The sequence below is a fragment of the Candoia aspera genome, chromosome 3 (genome assembly GCF_035149785.1).
Source record: "Candoia aspera isolate rCanAsp1 chromosome 3, rCanAsp1.hap2, whole genome shotgun sequence".
Taxonomy (NCBI): domain Eukaryota; kingdom Metazoa; phylum Chordata; class Lepidosauria; order Squamata; family Boidae; genus Candoia; species Candoia aspera.
The window spans coordinates 168,964,824-168,985,941 of NC_086155.1; the positions used below are offsets into that span (position 1 = coordinate 168,964,824).

General features: G+C 34.9%; 1 protein-coding gene across 2 annotated transcripts in view; it reads right to left on the reverse strand.

The window, feature by feature from the left end:
- Positions 1–14,444: 14,444 nt before the first annotated feature.
- Positions 14,445–21,118, reverse strand: part of PCMTD1 (protein-L-isoaspartate (D-aspartate) O-methyltransferase domain containing 1) — a 41,908-nt gene continuing 35,234 nt past the window's right edge. For both annotated transcript variants that reach the window (XM_063299272.1, XM_063299273.1), the window contains exons 6-7: positions 17,430–17,553; positions 14,445–16,136 (exon numbers count right to left, since the gene is read on the reverse strand). In XM_063299272.1, coding sequence (XP_063155342.1) covers positions 15,766–16,136; positions 17,430–17,553 — 495 coding nt within the window. In that variant the 3' untranslated portion in view covers positions 14,445–15,765. The remainder of the gene's footprint in view (positions 16,137–17,429; positions 17,554–21,118) is intronic.

A 21,118-nucleotide genomic window follows, 5' to 3' on the forward strand; every position in this document is an offset into this window, starting at 1 on the left:
GTGGGAAACTAGTCAAAATAAAAAAGGGAATACTATTGGAAAGTACAAAATGTATATTGCTAAGTACATTAGAGTATCTCAGAGAAGAAGCAAAAATGGATCAATTCCATCTCCCCAGCAATAAGGAGACAAATATATTATAGTAATACAATTATTACAATTTGTAGTTTGTATAGACATTAAATCTAAGTATGTTCACAGATTGTTTCAAAATAAGTTACCAATGTTGAAGAGGAAGTTATGGACAATGGTTGATTTAAGAGAAAAAGTACAGGAAAGGAACAGACCAAACCTACACAATAATGAAATAATAATGTTAATTTAAGGAAAACTTTATATCAATTTATTGAATCATAAAAAAGTATAATCAGGCATCTGAATACTATCCTTGCATTCTTGATCTGCATAGCATAAACCTCTGATGTACTCTTCCAGAGATGCTGGGAACAGTTATTTAATAATTAATTAGCAATATATCCCATCTTTTTTTTCCCAAGGAACTTAAGGTGATATATGAGTCCTTCTCTGCAACCACTTGAAAAGATTCTAGGCAGAAAGATAGTGGCCAATCCAGGCTCTGTTCAGCTTCACAGTTGCCTGGGGATCTGAACCCAAATCTTCCAAGGGTTTTATCAACCCAACACTCTAATTACATTACCACATTGCTGTATTTGATATATATTTGGTATATTCCAGAGGCCTCCAAGCAGATTAGAGGAGATCTAGATTAGCCAGCTGGCTGTTTCTGAAGCTATGTTAGAGGTCACAGTGTTCCTCTAAAGTCATCTTTAAAGATGGTATTAGCACACTCAAGTGCATCAAACATAAAACAGTGTTACAAGAAAGTGCTACACTGAAATTTCACAAAGCATGTCCAGTTCCATACTTAGGAGGGTACAAACTTAGCTAAATCAGGTCAAATCTGAGGGAATTATTTCAAAAGTTGATTGGTGCCCCTGGGGCTCTACCTGTGGTTCAAGTAGCTAAAAAACTGCCCAGAACTGTCAGGTCTAATCATTTTAAAGTAACCATTAGTCCACTTTTGCAGGCTGAGCAATATCCCTTGCCCAGAATTAAGGACATTTCTGTTTAACTTTGCTGGGGGACAACAAGCAAGATTTCAGCAACCCTGACCTAGCTGAGGCTTATTTGCAAATGGAAATGGGGGCAAGATTCCAAGGTGTCTCTCACCATACATATACACAAAGGATTATATCATTATAACAAGTTTTTGGAGTAGTAACTGAGCCAGCATTTTGGTAGAAAGGTATTGACAAAGTGCTATTAGGCTGTCAATACATCCACTGCTATTTAGAGAATATCATTGGATGTTCATTGGAGAACACAATGAGTTGCATCTGCAAACCCTCAAGGCAGCATTGCAGAGATTGGCAGACTGTGGCCTTTGAGCATGGCAAAACATATGTGAGTTCTTCAAATATAGCATTACATATTATACTGTTGATGCCGAAGGTCTACACAAATGCATAGAGAAAATGCAAGCAGGTGTGATGGTTCCAAGACCACAATATATTTTACAGCTATGATCCTTTTTAGGATGCATTAATTATTATAACAGATTCCCACCAAATTTAGCCACAATGCTTCACATTTCAAGTACTTTATTAAAAGTGGGCATAGTGGGAAAATAGTGTAAATAAGCATTCAGAGTTAAAAAGAAAATAGTGATATCAGACATGGTGCTCATATATTATAACTTTCACTTACCAGTGACACTGGCTTGTGATGCCTCACAATTTGGAATTGGCACAGTTACGTCACATGTCATGAAAGACAGTAGTTGGTAGTTTTTGCATCATGCTGATTCACAGCTGCAGAGGAAGAAGAATCACACAAGTAGGGATGCACTGAGTTTGGTTTAGGGAGTCCAACACCAATGCTTGTATAGAAAATGTTGGGCTTTGTACCTTAGAGGACACAGATACAGAATTAAAAAGGACACACAATCACACAAATGTGCACTGGTTGTCTTATTTACAGAATAAAAAATCTGAGAAATCCACATCAGAGGGAGGTTCCTCTGATGCTTTCTCTTACAAAGATTGAGATCCTTCCCATTCCTGTTCAGATCATTCAAAGAGAAACTAGGAGACATCTAACACTGTCTCAAGTCTACACAGCTATCTAAAATGGGTGGAATATATAGAAAAAAACACAATTTATGGAGTTTTAATGGTATGGTGATAAGCTTACACTTCATAGTGATTATATTATGTGGAAACTGTGAGTTATCATGCTGTCCAGACTGAGAGCTCAAGTGTTGAAGGAGCTACATGTAGATATCTCAGAGTAGTAAAGATGAAGGGGTTAGCTGATTGTTTGGTTTGATGGCTAGGAACAGTCCAACATAATGAGAAGCTTGCAATGAGCCATTAAGGTTACCAACATGTCCACAAGATGCCAAAAAAAAAAAATCATGTAGGTTGCGCAGGACCATTTATGGACTGAACATTTTTAGTTGTGGTAGATGCATATTCATATGGCCAGAAGGGTTTCCAATGAGTTCAACAATTCACACCATTGATGCCTTAAGACAACTCTTTATGAGAACAGGTGTTAGTGAGTGATAATGGAACACAATTTGCAGCTGAACAGTTTCAGACATTTCTGAAGAAAAATGGAATCAGACATCACCATATCATCAAGCCACAAATTGGCTTGAAGAAGAACTCCAGTGGGAAAAGCTTACATATAAACATTTATCTGACTATTCAGCTGCCCCTTTTCCATCTGAAATTATTTGCTTTACAAATTTTTCAATGTTATTAGACAGAACTTCTGAGAAATTGTGGTCTCAAGGATTGCGGTGGAGACTTTAAAACATATGCAAGTTTATGAGACACACATAGACTTCTCATCCTCTGTATTTATCTACCCTAATATTCTTACTAGATCACATACCTGTATTATATCCTTCTCTCATACATGCATACCATATTGTCAGAATCTTTATCCCTCACAAATTCAGATCGTGTCATCACCCTGACTGACATGCATCACACTCCTTTTCTCTCAATTTCCTGGTTGCTAGCTAGCGCCTCATCTATGCCCATTAGGCACACACTGTAAAGCAGAAGCCACACATGCACTGTACCTAAAAATAAAATGAAGAATGAAGTGAATGAATGAATGAATGAATGAATGAATGAATGAATGAATGGAGAAAGTGAACCATCCATAGTTGAGAAAACTGGCCCTCTTCGTAGTTGCCTATAAGTGAGAGTGGTAGGGAGGGGACTTTGAAAATAGCAACAGCAACAGTCAAATGAGTAGTTTCTTGGCCTGTTGCTGACTGCAGTGGGTAATCTTATATTAAAAAGAGTTTTGCCTTATGGATCTTACAGAGCTGAAGGGTGTGACAACTTTCCACACTTGACATCCTGGAGGCCTTGGAGCATGATCATCAGAGAGGCTGTACTGGATTCCTGTATGTAAAATTCATACCTGGGTTTTGATGGAAAAGTTTTCCAGAACTTTTCAGAGCAGAATGAATATGTTCTTCTTACACAAAGTAGTTCATTGCTTGTGTCTCACAAAGCCTCTTATGAGGAAAAAGAAAGTTGCTGTTTCCTGTTCCACGTATAAACATGTGGCAAGAATAATCAGTTTTGTGTCAAAAAGGAAAGGGAAAGATTCAGAGGAGAGTTGCAACCATGATCAAGTATATATATTTGAGGCTAAATAATGTAAAAAATAGCAGCATGAAATACACAATGTATTTAGGAAGAGAAGATTGGTTACATGTTTATAATCTTGCAATATTTTAGCTCATGTAGTTCTTTCTGCTTAGTTAAATCTTATCTCAAGATAAACTGCCTTGTTGATTTATGACCCTTTTTTTTAGCTACAGTCTAATTCAAACAAGTCAATGTTGTGTTATCTTCCATCTTCTTTATAATTTGACAACTACCTTGAAATATTTTTTCCTGTTGACAAGAATTACAAATCTGTTTACTACTGAATTAGCACTAATAAAAAAAAAGTCTGCCAAATAACCACTTAATATGGAGTAAGTGGCAAATATTGGGTTCCTGGTAAGACTGAGGCTTTAGCTGACATAGGAACCAAGACAAGTTAAAAACAAATTTTTACGTGATGGTAACCTGTCACTGTACTATGCCATTCTCCCCTAAGTTGGTGTTTTCCAAGTCTGTTGAGGTATCAACTCCCAAAATTCTGAGAACTGCAATCTCAGTTTACAGGATATAAATTTCATAAGTGGTGTGAATAGGAAAATAAGTCAAATTTTACTTTGCTATCGGTGTGTACGTAGTGAGTAGGGATGCATATAATGATGATCTGCTCTGATGATCATGCTCCAAGGCCTCCAGGATGTCAAGTGTGGAAAGTTGTCACACTCTTCAGCTCTGTAAGATCCATAAGGCAAAACTCTTTTTAATATAAGATTACCCACTGCAGTCACTGCAGAACTTAGTTATTTGTGAATTTGTGACTTAACTTTTTCTTTATTTGTTACATCAAAATACCCAGATCAATTGGCTTATTTCATTGGCTGTTTACTATAAGATATACATGATATGAGAAGTCTAGCTAGACGTTTGCTGCAGGGCCCAATTTGTTTTCCACTAAGCGTTAGGTAATAAAAGGCTAAATTGGTGCTGTTCAAAACTCTGATCAAGAAACAAACTAAAAAGCACATACATATTACAAAAGTAAGAGTACATCTTAAACATTTATTCTTTACTGAAGATTAGAGATGTAGAAGATGCAAGTAGTTCCTTTTCTTTAAAAAACTACAACTTCCTCTACATTACTATTGAAAGCAGTGCCTGCCTATTTTAACAGCTTCTCTAATAAACTCCACTGGCAGTTCACCCTAGGTTTCTTCCAATATATGCTTGAAAAACCCATTGTACTTCACTGCTGGGAAACCCTTATGCACCAGGTTCTGCTAGAGCATTTAAACATTGTTGCTTGTAAGAGAGCTGTTGCAATAAAACTGCAAATAATACAAAGCCTTGTAATACAAAACAGTAAAGAGAAAACCTTAAGCTATATAAAAAAAGATTCAGCATTTCAAATATATTATGAATTCTGCAAAGTTAATAAAGGGTGTTTGGGATTTATGTATGTATGTACGTATGTAGTGCCTTCATTTTACTCTTGACTCCTGGCAAGAGTCTGGACAGGTCCCTGGAGTTTTCTTGGCAAGATTTCCAGGAGTGGTTGGCCATTGCCTTCTTCCCAGAACTGAGGGAGTGTGACTGGCTCAAGGACACTCAGCTGGATTTGTGCCTAAGGTGGGACCAGAACCCACAGCCTCCCAGTTTCTGACCTGGTACCTTTAACCACACCAAACTGGCTTTCTTTTGACATGTATCTGCTCAAATTTCATTTTTTTTTTAAATTGTTACTCCCCCATTATGTTGGTCATAGGTGTGACATCTCACATTTTTCTCAGCTTTTGTCTTATGATCAATGAGGAGATTCTGTCATTTATTATTTTAAATCTCTAACAATGCGATCGTATTCATTGTGATTCAGATGAAAGGCCTATGGATTTCAACAGAATTTAATCAGTTCATCTTTTCAATTGAAAAAAATCAAAATGCTTTAGTTTTATTTATAAGGAATAAAACAATAAAATGAATGCAGTAAAATAATATGTAACAGTCTAGCATAATTTACAGACTGTTGAACTTGGCTGGAGAGACTTCTTAACAATCTCCAGTCTGAAGTACATGTATTCACCTTGGTTAGTCACCACTTACTTCTTCATATAAGCTCAACTCTGGATCCAACTCACTGAAGATATAGGTGAATTCCGTCTGTTTTCATCTCATTCTTAGTCCTTTTTGCATAGACATAGATCTAGTTATTGTGTTACAAATATCACACATACACATATACTATGCCAGTCTGGTTATAACAGCACAAATGCCAAGGTGACAAAAAACTCAAATGCAAACTAATGAGGATGATGATGTCTTAACAATGCTTCGTGAGCATAAGACCTCAATCCCACCTATAATGTGTCACAGATAATTAAACGGTTTAATTATTCACACAAGAGAAATTTGAATCCATTGACAAAAATAAACTGAACTTGAACCAGTTTTTCACAAGGATAAAAGAAAAAAAAATGAGGATAATGAAAATAAATTGAAAACAGTTCACATCTCTCCATCACAGATGGTGATTCATCAAATGATACTATCACAGAAATGACTCCATAGAATTAGATACCTGGACTTCATAAAGATTATATATTTTTATGGGCAACTAGGTTTGAGCTTGTAAAGCCTGGCCTACCTTGAGATATAAAGGGTTAAGAACAAAAATAAAATATAGTAAGGTGAAATAAGTTCTTACATGTTTAGACTTGCATGACAGTTAGTCCACATGTTCTAAGATCAAGGGTTTACAGTAAAGCAGTTCTGAGCCACCTCCTCCCTCCGTCCCTCCCTCCCTTTTTTCCCGATTCCTTTCTAGTACAAATAGTTGGCCCAGGAAGATATATAGTTGTTGGTTTTTTTTACAATCCCCATCCTTAGGCTAACTGAGAAACCATCAGAAACATACAGTACTTCATTATCCTTCAGTCTAGAGTAGCTCTAAGATAGAGGTCTTTATCACTTGATAGTGCATCCTATAAGCTAATTAGGCATTGTGGGAAGGATTTTTAAAAATCTCCTTTGAAGATGGTCCAAAGTTTTAGGACTTAATTTCACAATATCTTAGCAAATGAATGTTTATTTTTAAATCTCCAAGTATAACTGTGGAAAACAATAATGCAAACAGAGGCAAGCTTAATGGAAAAGAATTGCTGAAGAGGAAGGAGAGATGCTAAGCCCCTCCTACCTTAGCTGATTTCTTCTCTATGAAAGCCCTTCAAAACTAATTTTTGATTCTAGTTGGCATAAAACCAAAAGAAAATCAGTAGAAGGAAATTTGTAAGGAAGAATTGGGAACAAAGCAAAACTTGAATAATACTTTGTAGCCTATTGAATTTCCCCTAAAAATACTATTTGCATTTAGAGGGATGTTCTCCATGCAGAGAAAAGTATTTTCTTCACAATGTAATTGACCTCAAACTATTTAAAGCTTTAAAGGCTAATGCCAGTAATTTTTTTTTAATGTAGCATGATCTATTAAAGTGAATGAAATGTTATTAAAGCTCTATACATGGTACCATATAGTCAAAGGATTGCAAATTACCATATATCTTAAGACAGTCATTTTATACACCTGCTTCATTCCTGCATTTGAAACAATACAGTATCATCTCTAGTTTCTAGGTATTCACAGAAAATATTTTGATATTGTTCTTCCCAGACTCAGTCATAAAAATTTCAAGCAAACTTGAATAAATGCAGTAGCATTGTTTATTGATACAGGAGCTGTGTCATCAAAGCTGAACTACAATTAATTGTGATAAGAAAGTAAAATGCTAGCTTTAATGTTAGTTGTATTATAAATTCTCCATTTCACTGGAGTCCATCAACTGAAAGAAGTCTCAGATAATATTACAAGATGTTGCCTCAGTGGTTACTCCAAACTCCACCCATGAAGAGTTAAGACTAAAGCAAATGTGAGTGACTTTGTTAACAAAATGACAAGTGGAGAGTGGCAAATATTCTTGTCCATCCTTCCCTAGCAAGGTCTGGACACACAGGCAGTCCTCCACCACACTCTGTTCCAGCAAAATGGCTGCTAAGCAAATCACATGACTGAGAGAAAGATGCTGTGAAGATTTCTGGTTGCTGCCATCTCATTTGATAAAGTTCTTTCATGCAGCAATGCAGGTGTTACTCTCACTCCATGTGTGTTGTTAGGTGCAGAAATTTGGTCATTAGTGTGCGAACTGATTGGAAAATGTTTTTTTTTACTACAGTTTATTACCATTGTATTTGTGAATGGTTGCTAACTGAGATAGTTGCTAAATGAGGACTGACTGTATTTAAACAAGGGTGTTGGATGAAAAACCTATCAATAAGGGCAGAGAAATACAGTTTCTTCTCTCGATGCTGGTTTTATCACTTCATCTCCTGGAGGTCCTCAACAAATGAAGGGATTCCCTGGTATAGGCTTGCAGAGGCCGAACATAAACTAAAGTCTGTGAGTTGTTTATTTCTGCTTTAAGTAATATGTGTCTCTACTGGTCATCCAGATTTCTGCAGCCCAGCTATAGCACCTTTAATAGGCATCAACTGTGACTTTTACTCCTTGGTGTGTCTTTGGTAAATGGCACTATGAAAAAGAAAAGTCATTCCATGCTAATCCACACAAAAAAACAGCATTACTTTTTTAACATGATTTTTATCCTAATATTTCACCTTGCGGAGTATATTTCATGTTTACATGGCAGTAATTTTTGAGCCATGTTTTTGCAAATTATAATCAGGCCTATAGGTGGAGATTGAGAGGGTTGCTACCTCTACATTTTATTCAACTCCCCCCCCCTTTTTTTTTTCTTGTTAGTTAGCCCAATATGGCTCAAGAAAGAAGCCTTCTAATTCTTTGACTACTCTCCAACACTTTGGGACTAGCAGTGTGCCTGGCTATAACCACTACAGAAATGATAGCCATTTCTTGTAAAGTGCTCCATTCACACTTCAATTTTTCTATGTGATCATCTCATAGAATTCATGAACACCTGGCAGCAGTTTCTGCAAACCAGCTTTGAAAACTTCCTTACATTCCTCATTAAGGTGAGCAGTAATCCACATAAATATAAACAGGATGGGACCCAGCTATTTCCCACTTTCCACTGCAATTTTAAAAATGAGAATTGCAACAAGTATTCTTCAGAAAACATTTTCCTATATTTTTATACCCATTTTGTTCAGTTTGATAAAAGAGATTGCTTTCAAAGAGTTGGGTAGAATGTACTTCTTTAGTTATAAGGTGGCTAAATGTTTCTATGAATGTTCTTGCATTGTCCTTGTATAATAAAGCTTGTTGTTTAGTTATCTCCCTCTCTTGCTTCTTCTCTTCCTTCAGTTAAATTCTGAGGGAATTCATGAAGACACATGCCATTGGACAGTTTCCAACTAGAAATCATGGGTCCTAAAGGCTTCAGAGTTGTCTAAAGATAAGTACTTTATATACTTGCAGATAAGCCAAGAATTTTAGGTCACCCAAAAATTGAGTTTGGCTTATCCGCTGATGGGCTTATACACAGTAATTGAACATAGCAACTTCAACAGTAGCATTCTTTCCCCCCTCCAACAGTATAGTGAGGTCAAAAACACCACCAAGAGAAAGTTAACATGAAGTCTGTTCATTTGCGAACATGTTCATGTTCTCAAGTACTCTGATAATATATTCTGTAAATGTCTCACCCCTTTTTGCCTGGTATACTCAACTCTCATTTCCATATACATACACTTCTCCCATATACTGAAGCAGGGAGAAGCAGTCTTACGTAAAGCCATTTTTGCTTCTTTCAACAAACATTCACTCCTTGCAACAGACCACCTACTACCCACTATCTTTCGACCAGCATTTGCACATTTTCCCATCTTTAGAAAACATTCTACTTGCTTTAGAAAACGTTCTACTTGCTTTAGTATTTCACCATTTATGTATAACTGGCAATTGTTCTATTTTCAGTGCTACTGGCTGAGAACACAAATGATTTGCAACAACTGTTAGATTGTACAATCTGACAGGGAATATGAATCTGAATATTGATGTATCCAACTCTGATAGATCAATTTTTAAACCCATCTTCCGTGCTGGATTATACAATCTAAATTTACTGCAAATCATTTGGGTTCTCAGCCAACAACCCAGAATTGTCTGTATACCAAAGAACATGTACCTTCATGGCACTAATCACCTACACCGTCACAAGTATTTCTTACACATATTAAACCAAGGGGATATCACTCTTTCTTATCTTACTCTCTCAGCATTATATTTATTTTCATGCATGCTTTATTTCCATCATATACTGCTCTTATCCCATTTAGCAATCAACCTTAACCTCTGTGCAAAATTTTCTATAATTTTAACCTATTTATTTTATTCTATACTTTCTCTAAATCAACAAACATGCAATACCTAATAACAATAAAAAATCAAACTTCGTTGTTCACTTTAGCACATGTGATGGACAACTTGAGTAGAAAACTAACCCTGTATGTGAGAAAGAGAGAGAGCGCTACAAGCTAGAGTAGCTGCTGAGAAAATACAGGTATACTACGAAATCAGAGGCCTATAAGAAAACTTAAGGGCTGTACAAAAGGAAGACATTTCATTTTTTTTTCCCTCCAAGGCAAAGGTAAATCTTGAGAGAGAAATAAATATGGCAACCGTTTCCAAAGTTTGCCATGAATGCTCACAGCCATTTGTCTCATAAAATGAAGAAATCTGGAAATAAATTACTATAATTCTCTAAAGTGGGAAGCCCAACCTTTGTTCAGTGTGAACAAAGTCAGGCAGTGAATGTGCTGTCTCTCCCTTTTATTTATCGATTGTTGCAGTGATTTTAGCTATGTAGCTGGATATGTATTTGCACAAATGATTTTTCCAGCTTTTGAAATCTGCAGTCAGTTTTATTAATTATGCAAATATTTCCTTGTTCCCTCAGTTTTTATTTTTCTCCATATTCTTCTGTATGGCAACATTGCCCCCTTGTGGCTTTATAAAGTTTTAAAAGGCTTTATTTTTGCTGTGAAATAACTGTCCTCACATAACTGGGACACAGAATATAGTTCCTGGCTTGAAGGTTCACTCTTCAGCAGATGCAGCATATGGATGCATCAAGCCACAAGGAGCTGCATCTACCACAAAGAAATAAGGGAGGATAAGTGGATCACTTTCCCCTGTTTCCCCTGTTTGGGAATTATTGTGTTATATTTCACAAAGGGAATGAAAATAAGCAAGTCCATTCCACTGGCTTGGCTGAGAGATTAGCCATTAGTTGTTTATCTCTTTGAGCCACGGTAGGTATTTTTATTGCAACTAATGGGAGTGCCCCTATCAACTGAATAACTGATAGGGGCACTCTCATTAGTTGCAATAAAATAAGTAGGAACTCCTGGCTGCATTATAGCCACTGCAGCATCACATCTACATACTATATGTTTGTAATAAAATCAGTGCAGTATTAAATACTGATTTTGAGTGTTCAAGAATCCCACCCCTTTTTCTTTTGTTAAGAATGAGAGCAGGAATTATCTCTTTATTGATTTGCAAATTACAAGTTCTGGAGAATCAGCTTTGAAAGTAATGTTAACACAAGATACATTAACTCTTGCTTATGAGACTGCCAGCCCTGGTTAAGTGGCAATTGATGTTTGCATCAAATACCATTGTCAGAATCAAAACATCAAAACCCAAGGCTCTGAAATGCACGCATCACCCTTCAGTAAGTAAATACGTACAAAGACACTTTTTTTTATTGGACAATATTTTCTATCCACTTTCCCAACAAGCTTAGGGAGATTTATTCTCAGAATTGCTCAGTAAGGCAGATAGGAGAATCCAAAGCTCATGGTGAAGCAAAACTAAAATTAGGACTCCTTGACAGAGACCAGTACCATCCTTCCCATCCAAGGCCAGTGAATATACATAGAACAGACCTGTAACTCTCTGTTTATTTTTACCTTCATCTGGAATGATAGTATTATGTTATAGTGACTTTCAACAAAACTGGGTTATACCTTTTTTCTTCTGCTGGGAATAGAAGTATAAAATTATTACATTTTCTTTTTAAATAGCACATTTCAATTTCAGCTTCAGGCCAGTTTACAGAAGAAAACCCCATAATCATGAATACACAGGTCTTTTCCTTTACTCATTCACTCTATTACTCATCAGGTGCTTCTGCTTACCTACCTGGACCGCCACAGTTCTTCTGAGAAAATATGTACTATGTTAATTTAACTTACCCTCAGCACATAGAACCTACAACTGACTTCCATTTTAGGAGTTTGAGGAGTGTTTTATGTAAACAAGATCTGTAAGAACTCTGGAAGAAAACTGCTTTTAATATATTTTTAGAATATCCTTGTTGTTGGATACAACATTTTCTCATTATGTGACTAGTGTAGAATTCAGGTTCTCTTTGCAAAAATCCTGTGGGCCAAAATGGAGATCATGGAAGGGATAATATCTAAAATTAAGACAATTGCACCCATTTATCCTAAAGCGTATTTTATGGGAAATGCTTTCTTTGGTATCATTCTCATCTAAGTACAACAAGTGGCAGCACGTGTCTTGACTTTTAAAAAGAAACAGGAAAACTAGGGCTATGGACTATATTGGAAAGTACAGCAAAATATAGTAATCCTGTAAGTATGCAATTACAAACCACTTCTGTATCGTTGGCAAGAAGGCAACACGGATATATTGATATAGTCATAGTGCAGCTTCAAAGTTTATATGAAAGTAAAGTAAGCTGAAAACACATTGTGATGAGGCCCACTTGTCCAATTTAATTTGTGCAATACTACTACTGAATCTAATATAGAAAATATGCAAGAAAAGGCATTTAGCTATATAGACCTAATTAGGAGAAAAGAAACAAACAGGTAATTTGAAAGCAAGCATGCTACAAGCCTTTGCTTGGCTAGAATCTGATGATCAGTGAAATCCATTAAAAAGGATTATAAAATTTGATGTATTCAAGTATGCAAACCTCCAGATAGTGGCAACAGCACTGTAAAAGATATTTCACAGGTACTCAAAATACTGGAAAATTTACCTATATAAATCTACTGAGAAATGCATTCAATAAAATGTTTGACACTATTTTTCAGACAATTTTGTAGAGAAGATTGTGTTATCTAAGATTATGTATGTATGGTATCTGTCAAATGTGAGGCATTCATTTAGACAATTAGATTTTAAAAAGTACACCGAATGGATTGCAAATTTCTGAACTTATTTCCCTTGTGCATGGTTCAGATAAACATTAAGGTAGATTTATTAGTGAGTTGATGTGATTATGTGATACTGATCTAACTTAGTAATAATCTATATGATTTTAGAATTATTTAACCTGTAGAACTGACTTTTAGGACAAATGGTGACATTTTGCTTCAGAACACTTGAATTATTAAAAAAAGCTCTCCCTCCTGGCCTTTATAAGTTATTAAAAAACAAACTATTCTAAGGGCATTTTCTTGATTTATGCATCACACCACTTTAATCATTTACCTTTTTTTTTGTAATTTATGCTATTTTATTGTTGATGTTTTATGTATTGTAAACCTTGTAAGCCACTAACGGTTGGCCAATTGAACTTCTATCCCAATAAGATTGCAAGAAGACGTAAGCCCTACATAAATCTGAGACTGTACTTCAAAACCTCAATGTATATTCTGGAATGGCTCACAGAAGGCTATCTTCAACCTGTTACTTGAACCGTCTCCATATATAAAATAAAACAAAATGCCTAATTTTTTTCGACATGATACATGCAAGATACATGATTCAACCATAAATAAGTCCATTATGTGAATTTTAGCTGTTAAATCACGAACAAACCAGAGATTGGTTTAGTTAAGGAGTGGACAAACCATGCCACTGGCCCATATGATTCCTAGCACCAGCAGTTTGGCAACTTTTGTTAGTAATAAGCTATTTTGGTTTTGCTACACAAATAAACTCAGCATTTTTGCTGTTCAATTTTTCCAGTAACAGGGTTATTTATCACAGTATCACTTAGATTTCTAAATGTCCATTTCCCAATGCGGACAGGTAGTTCTGCAAAGATGCACAATGTAATTGGAACAATAAGGGAATCCTTGTCAGCACAAACATGCCAGACATTTTTACTGGAATTATGACAAGAGATTTAAATTTGATTCATTCTGAATTTTATTCTTTTATCTTAAAATACAAATCCAAAAATGTGAAGTAAACTTACACACAAACAAAAAAATGCTTCAGTAACTAAAAAAAATTACATAATGTTTATAACTCCTCTATTATCTATCTGAACAAGATTACAACAAAAAACACATGAAATTCTACAAGAAACAACCTATATAAACTTCTGGGAAAACTTTTAAATATTTTGCACTCTGAAAATTGAGAAAATATGAAAAACCAAGACTAGAAGATAATTGTTTTTCAAAATGCCTTAAACTTCATTTCAGCTAATAAAATACATTACATGTGTCAATGCTCCCCACCACTGAACATTCAGAATTACTACAGTAGTTTCACTATATAAGCCTGTCATTTGTCAGTCTGTGTTGCTGTGAAATAAGACTGGCATACTTTTCCAGTAATACATGTTATTTGTTAGTGTTAATTTTCTGAAAACCAGTCTACATTATAACCCCTGAACTTTTCCCCCACTGTGGAATTTAATTTGATAATTGCAAAGAAAAAAAAAAAGGTGGGGCATTGTTTGTATATAAAGAACAAAGCCCATGTATTTCACAGACTGCTCAAGTTCTTTGTAATACTATGAAGTGGACACTAGAAAAAAAGACACTGAATTACACAGTTGAACTGGTTTATTTCTATTAGTTTAGAATGTGAGAACATCTATAGCATTCATCATCTATTTAACCTGTTTTAAGTATCTACAATAATAAACTGTATAGGAATCTTCTCCATAAGGAATGCTTTTAATTGGCCCCAGGGATTAGGTGTCCTCAACAACAGTTGGTTTTAAAGCATATTTTGAACTCCATTTTCTTTCATTCCCTTAATGCTAGTAGGAAGATGCTATAAAAATAACCCCTTTAAATATTTAATAAAAATGCAGATGGAACACTATAGTCAAGCAACATGGGTTCCCAAGCTTGCAAAGAGGAGTATCAATATCAAGTGTAAAAATGAAATGCCTCTTCCCTTATCTGCAATAAATAAGGTAAAGAATCACTTAAAGTGCATTGCTGAACAAATCCTTGAATTCTATTATTACTGCTATGCAAAAAAGCAATAAAAGTATTTTTTTTTACATGTTCAACTCTACGAAGACATATAGTAGCTGAATCCTGAATTACAATCCTTTACAAATGAAAGATGTTTTCTGTACCATTCAATTTAAAAATAAGTTACATACTTTTTCATAAATGCTGGAAAGTTAAGAAATCAATCACTGGCTGGTGTTAAAGAAATTTTTTTTTAGAAATGCTATAGTAAATATGTTTCTTTAAGGCTCAGAGAAAGAGAAGCAGTCACTTTTCTTGACATTTTTTGGCAAGAGATATAAAAGAAAATCATCTGTCATTTCTAAATTTGAATGCTCATATTACACTAAAGCCAGCTCATTCAGTGTCCGCAGTTATTGCACTTGTGTATTCCTTTGAACACGGTCACTTCAATGCAGTAACGATGATTGCAATATAACCATGGTAAAATAAAATGTTCCAAATCAGTGAGACGACAAGTGTCTGCTTGTTTAAAAACTTGCTTAAGAGAATGCAGACAATCCTTCTTGTTATCTGAATACACTTGTTTCAGTTATTCACTTATATAAAATGTCACTAATCCTCATCAATACAAATTAGTCAGAGAACAAAAAGATTTATCATGCAAACTCTTAATTAATGCTATATACTGCTGTGGAACACATTTCTATCCAAGTTAAAAGAATATTTTCTGGAAAAAAAGAAAAGGTAACAAAATAGGATTTAAAATAGGAAACTACTGCTGAATCCAAGTCCTTGTAGCAAAGTTAAGACAAGTTTTGTTTCGATTCATCACAGCTCTATAGCCTTGTTGAAAGATTACTGTACTTAAATAAATGCTACATTTCAGGGATTAAGAAACTATCAAGTAGGCATTATTATTTCTAATTAAAAGCAAAGGTTATTTTTCTCTGTAGTATGTCAAGTAGGCTTTCAGAGATTCAGGGAGCGGTAGACTCATAATCTTCTCTCGCAATAGGTTTCGTGGAGGTTCCTCTGCTTTCAAGGCTTCATTTTGATCTTTATCATCATCTTCTTTGTGGTCTTCTTCCATCTTTTCATCTTCTTCACTATCTAGAGGTTGAGGAATGAGTTGATTGCCAACAAACACATAGGTATTAATCCTGCGTCTACGACACCTTCTGCGTTTACGTTTTGGTGGTGGTTTCTGTATAACACCTTTGGCTTGCATCTCATCATTTACATAGTTTCTAAGGGTGCGTCTAATGTAGATCCGAGCCAAGTCCTGTAGATTCCTAACAGCACAGGGGGCTAAAAGAGACGAGAAAAAATTTAATTAAAATAAAATAAGTCATGGTACATTAATTATACCATAAAATGTTCTGAAAAAGTGAATCATTAAAAATACTGAACTAAATTTAAAATATGTAAAAGCAGCAGTCACTTTCCTGATATAATTTCTTGATAACTTTGAGAGAAGTTAAAGGAACTTGAAAGGCAGTAGTTCTTTTGTAATTTCTTGTAATTTCTTGCTTTTTGTATATTATTAAACCAGACACCATCATGAACATTTTGAAATAGATGTCTCCCTATACCCCAAAATATTTTTGAACATTTTTTTAAAATTGTGTCCAATATAAAAAAGTCTGTAATATCATGCTTCATCAAACAAAAAATCTGAGATGACAGAACAATAAACTATAGAAAACTACAATAAATCACATAGTAAAACTAAAGTATAGTAAAACTAAAAAAATGTGTAAAATTTTACATTTATCATTTATTTTCAGTCATTACTTTTGCCTACTAATCAGTTACTTGCTATAAATTGTTTAGCTATCCAACTCAGAAAGAAGTAGATGGACTGCCTATAGAATTTATTCTGAAACTTTCTCTGTTATTTTTTCAAACAGAAACAGGCAAGAATATGGCACAGTAGCAGCTAGGCTGTACTATGCCATCCATTAAATTTTGTTTTAAGCAGCCAAATGTTATTTAATTCACATAACAAACCACTTTTAGCAATCAGATCTCAATAACAATGAATTCATAAATTGTTGTTACCAGAAACAGGCTAAGCTTAATGGTGCATTACTCTCCCACATCAGCAATCCCTAACAACTTTTGTCAGCACATTATCAACTGAGACTTAAAATTAATATTATAAAAATAAAACCACATAATGGAATCAACAAGATGGGTTACAAATATGGTATCCTAGTAAGCCAGAGTTGTTCAGCTTCAGGTATATTGCAGACACAGTTGTTAAGGCGGATGGGCTGGTTCCAATGGATTGTTTGCATTTGTAGAAGATTCATTCATAGGATGTATTATCAGTTTCTTTCTATCAGCAGAGCCCTCTGTAATATATTTTATGCTATTCTTCAGGATCTTAGAAAGGTTTTGTGGTCAAAACTACTTATTGCTTAGAATGTGGCCCAATGTAGAGAAGAACCATTAAACTGTGATTAAATAAGTGTCAATATGATTTTTTTCTTCATTTATTCTTTCCCAAATACTTTGAGCTGCTTAAGTACAGTACAATGTTTACTTTTAGTATATAATAGTTGTACTACAAGGAAACACACAACAAATAGTACTTACGCAGCCCCACGCTATCAGTTTTGCTGGTGTCACTTTTGCTTGGCTGTACAAGTGGAGCAAATGATACAGCAAGGATGTTTTTGCTTTCCCAAGTATTCTGTCCAGTTCTCAGGATCTGGGTTAACTATATAGAATCATAGAAAATTAATGATACAAATTTAAGCTGTTAAATCAAAACCTGTATTTGCTTTTCATATAATGGCCTTGCTCTGATAGACTGATAAATTATAGCTTAACATTATGCTAGTGAACCTAAGTATATCTAAAGACTCATAGGTCAAACATTTTGAAGGATTGTGGGTTACAAGAAACATTTTATTTCTTAAAAACTCTTCCAATCCACCCAAAATTTGGTCAATGATCCCTGGTTTGAGGGTTTTAGGAAGTAAACTGGGTGCAGTTAATCTCTGCAACTATTTTGCTTCATCCCTCCCAGCCCCAGTCAACACCCTCCAAATAAATAAGGCTGATTTTTTTTGCTCCAATCACTTTGGTAATATGATATTATGATCTTCGTCCCTTGCTCGTCTTTTTTCCTTAAAAAAAAAAAGACAGCTGCCACCTGCAAAAAAATTGGCTGTAGCAAGCCAAATTAAAATCTTTGTTTATGAAGCTGAATAACTATAGCTATTATAGGATAACATATAATGCCACCTATAATGGGGCAGAGGAAACCTACTAAAGTACCAATGATTCTCTCTCCAACAATAAATGCCATAACACCAGCAAGGGTTATACTAAGTAACCCTTTTAGTCAAATTCCATCTGTAATTATAATCACAAGGATCAAATTCTCTAAGTAAACATGAGCTTAGTAGAGCTACTGCCCATTTAGAAAGGGATATATTATTTGATACTTTCCAAACAATTTGAACTTCAATTTCAGTCAGTCTTAGCTATAATTTCTAATGCCAAAGATTTGAAGAAATTGTAATTTAAATAAAGAGTGGGTAAAGGTTGCCTCTATCTGGGTTAGAATTTGGAAGAAACCATAAACTATGATGAGTTGGAAACAGCTATGCTGCAGGAGAAAGGAGGATGTATAAATTTAATTATTACGGAGGTTCATCCACATAATAAACTATAACTTACAATTATGTTTGAATTTGGCAGCTAGTTTTTTTTTGGAGAGTCACACTTTAGTTTAATAAGCCTCATCTTTTGCTTGTGGGCATAATTCTCTTGCTCCTCTTATTCACTGCATAAGCAAATCAACATTTTATATTTTTAAAAAATTGTTTACGTGTAACTGTGGCTAACATAGTCATCACAACCATAAACTCTGTAAGAAGCCTCATTTTGGATCTTTTTAAGATCAGTCTAGAATACTGATTCCCCCCCCCCCCCACTAGCTCTCATTTAGTTCCTCATGATCTCTAAATAATACCTTACAGAAAGGATGCAACTGGAGGGAGCAAAAGGGTAACGTGTTGTTTTGTATAGACAGATGTTCAAAATAAGCTTTTTCTTCCTTTGTGCTCAGTTTCATATATGGATGACTTACGTACCAAAAGGGGAATGCTTAGGAAGCCAGGAAATTCAGCATAGCCCTTCTATTAGAGAGATACATTATGCGGAACACATCTCTAATGTTCAGCAGACATAGAGCTGAGATCATACTACTGCATGGAAAAACTCCAGCATCAAGAAAATCTGTAGAGGTACTAATTGTTCTAGTGGAGTGTCCATGGACTTTTGCTGGAACAAGAAATGTGGTGGGGTTGCCCCCTCCCAAAAAAAACACCCTGCACGGTTGAGAAAAAAACAGGACTTCTACTAAAATATAAAGTTAGAACATTCTGAATGCCATAGTCTACAAGACATTTCAATAGAGAAGGGATTGGAGAACAACACATACATTCAGAAAAATATAAGAAAAAAAAGTAAAAATTGGAAACTAAATTGGTTAGGGGGAAAAAAAACCTATCAGGGAATAGGACTGTCTTGTCTCTATGTAAGACTGGATATGAAGAGTCAATATAAGACGTATATGTATAGGCTTATATCTGGGCAAGAACTGTAAAGTCTAATACAGTTCATGAATAGGCAAGAATATGAATGGCTAAGCCATAAACCCTTTTCACAAGATTTTTCACCATTTGGTATGAAAATACTGAAAAATTCTTCATAGGGCAATGGAAAGTTGAAGTTTCATGAAGTAAACCTTGACGTTGAAACTGCAAATACAATACTCTTGAAGAAGAGAAGAAGCATAAAGTTTTTACAATATATTACATAATATCGTAGTACTGTTGAATATTTTAGGAAAGTGTCCTATTTTGCTGTAGAAAAAGCTGAAATAGATTATTTAGACATTTCTTTTAAAATCTGCTCTACCTTTTATGAGAAACAGAGTAACAATGTAGCAACTTGTTGAGGATGTCAAAATAGGTAACCCTGCTTTTTTTTAAAAGACAGTATATTGTCTGACAGCTGATAGTTATCCAAACAATTTGCAGTTTAGAATTATCTCATTTACTACAAAATGATTGGAATGCAATTTGCCTCATTTTGCTCAGCAACTACAGAACTACTATGATGCTAGCCTCAATACTATCATCTCAAACCTATTGGGTATGACTTTTAAATGTCTCCATTTAAAACCTATTGCTTAGGATTCATTTTGGGGGGGAAACTGTAAAAAAAAGGAGTTTTCAGTTCAAGCCAAATAAGTACCAGCCATATTTAAAAAAAAAAAAAGGTTTAAGATTTCCTCTGAAAGGCAACAGAATAATGATATTGATCTGGAAGAAATTTCTGGTGAAATAAAGGCATATTTGTTAGAAATCCTGTACAAATGATGGTTTACATATAGTTGTTAGTGACAAGTGTGTACTATTAATCCAATAAGTTCTTTAGCCGTATCTCAAAAATGCCGGTGGTCATGAGCCATGGGATGAGAGACAGACAGACACACACAAACTGGCCATATAACTGCATTTAAAATCTTTATTCCAGTTAAGAAACTGACTGGCAGTATACAAAAGTATATGCTGGAGTTGCTAGATTGCTGGTATGATACTGTTGAGTGATATTATGACAGGTCCTTAGAACAGCCAAATGTAAACTGTTCAGTCTATGTGCTAAATGAAGACCCATTCAACAAGCTGTATTTCGGAGGATTTGTACTTTATTCTGGGGATCATTTGCTATCTCTCTGAAAACACATTATTATAATGCTCCCATACCAGTTTTGGTCTTTTGTGCAAGCCAGAAATCATAACTAGGCATAGTCCACGACTATGACATTGCCTTTGGTCCTAAACCAGACATTATATCTGAATCTGTGGATATTCAAATACCAAAGACATCTTCATATATAAATCGTTGCAAATTCCCACCTTTATACCTGGGAGATATTCAGAGGAAGCTAAGATATTATTAAAAAAAAAAAGCTTGTTTCCTGCATGCAAAATTTTAGCCCATAATATTCTACTCATCCCATTAGGATCAATAAAGTGAATCTGCTAAGTGGATTTGTTCTGAGTAGCCCCAACAATAATAAACTAAGTTTTAAAAAAGCCACTTCCTTCCTCAAGAATGTTACACATGTTCTCTAAGCTACTCAACCAAAAGGTATAGTGTGAAGGGCTTTTTTAAAAATAATTCCCTAATCACAATAATAGAAGAACACAAAGCTTGCTACTGGAGCAGAGTTGTTAGCAAAAGCTAATTAAAAGAATCAGTCA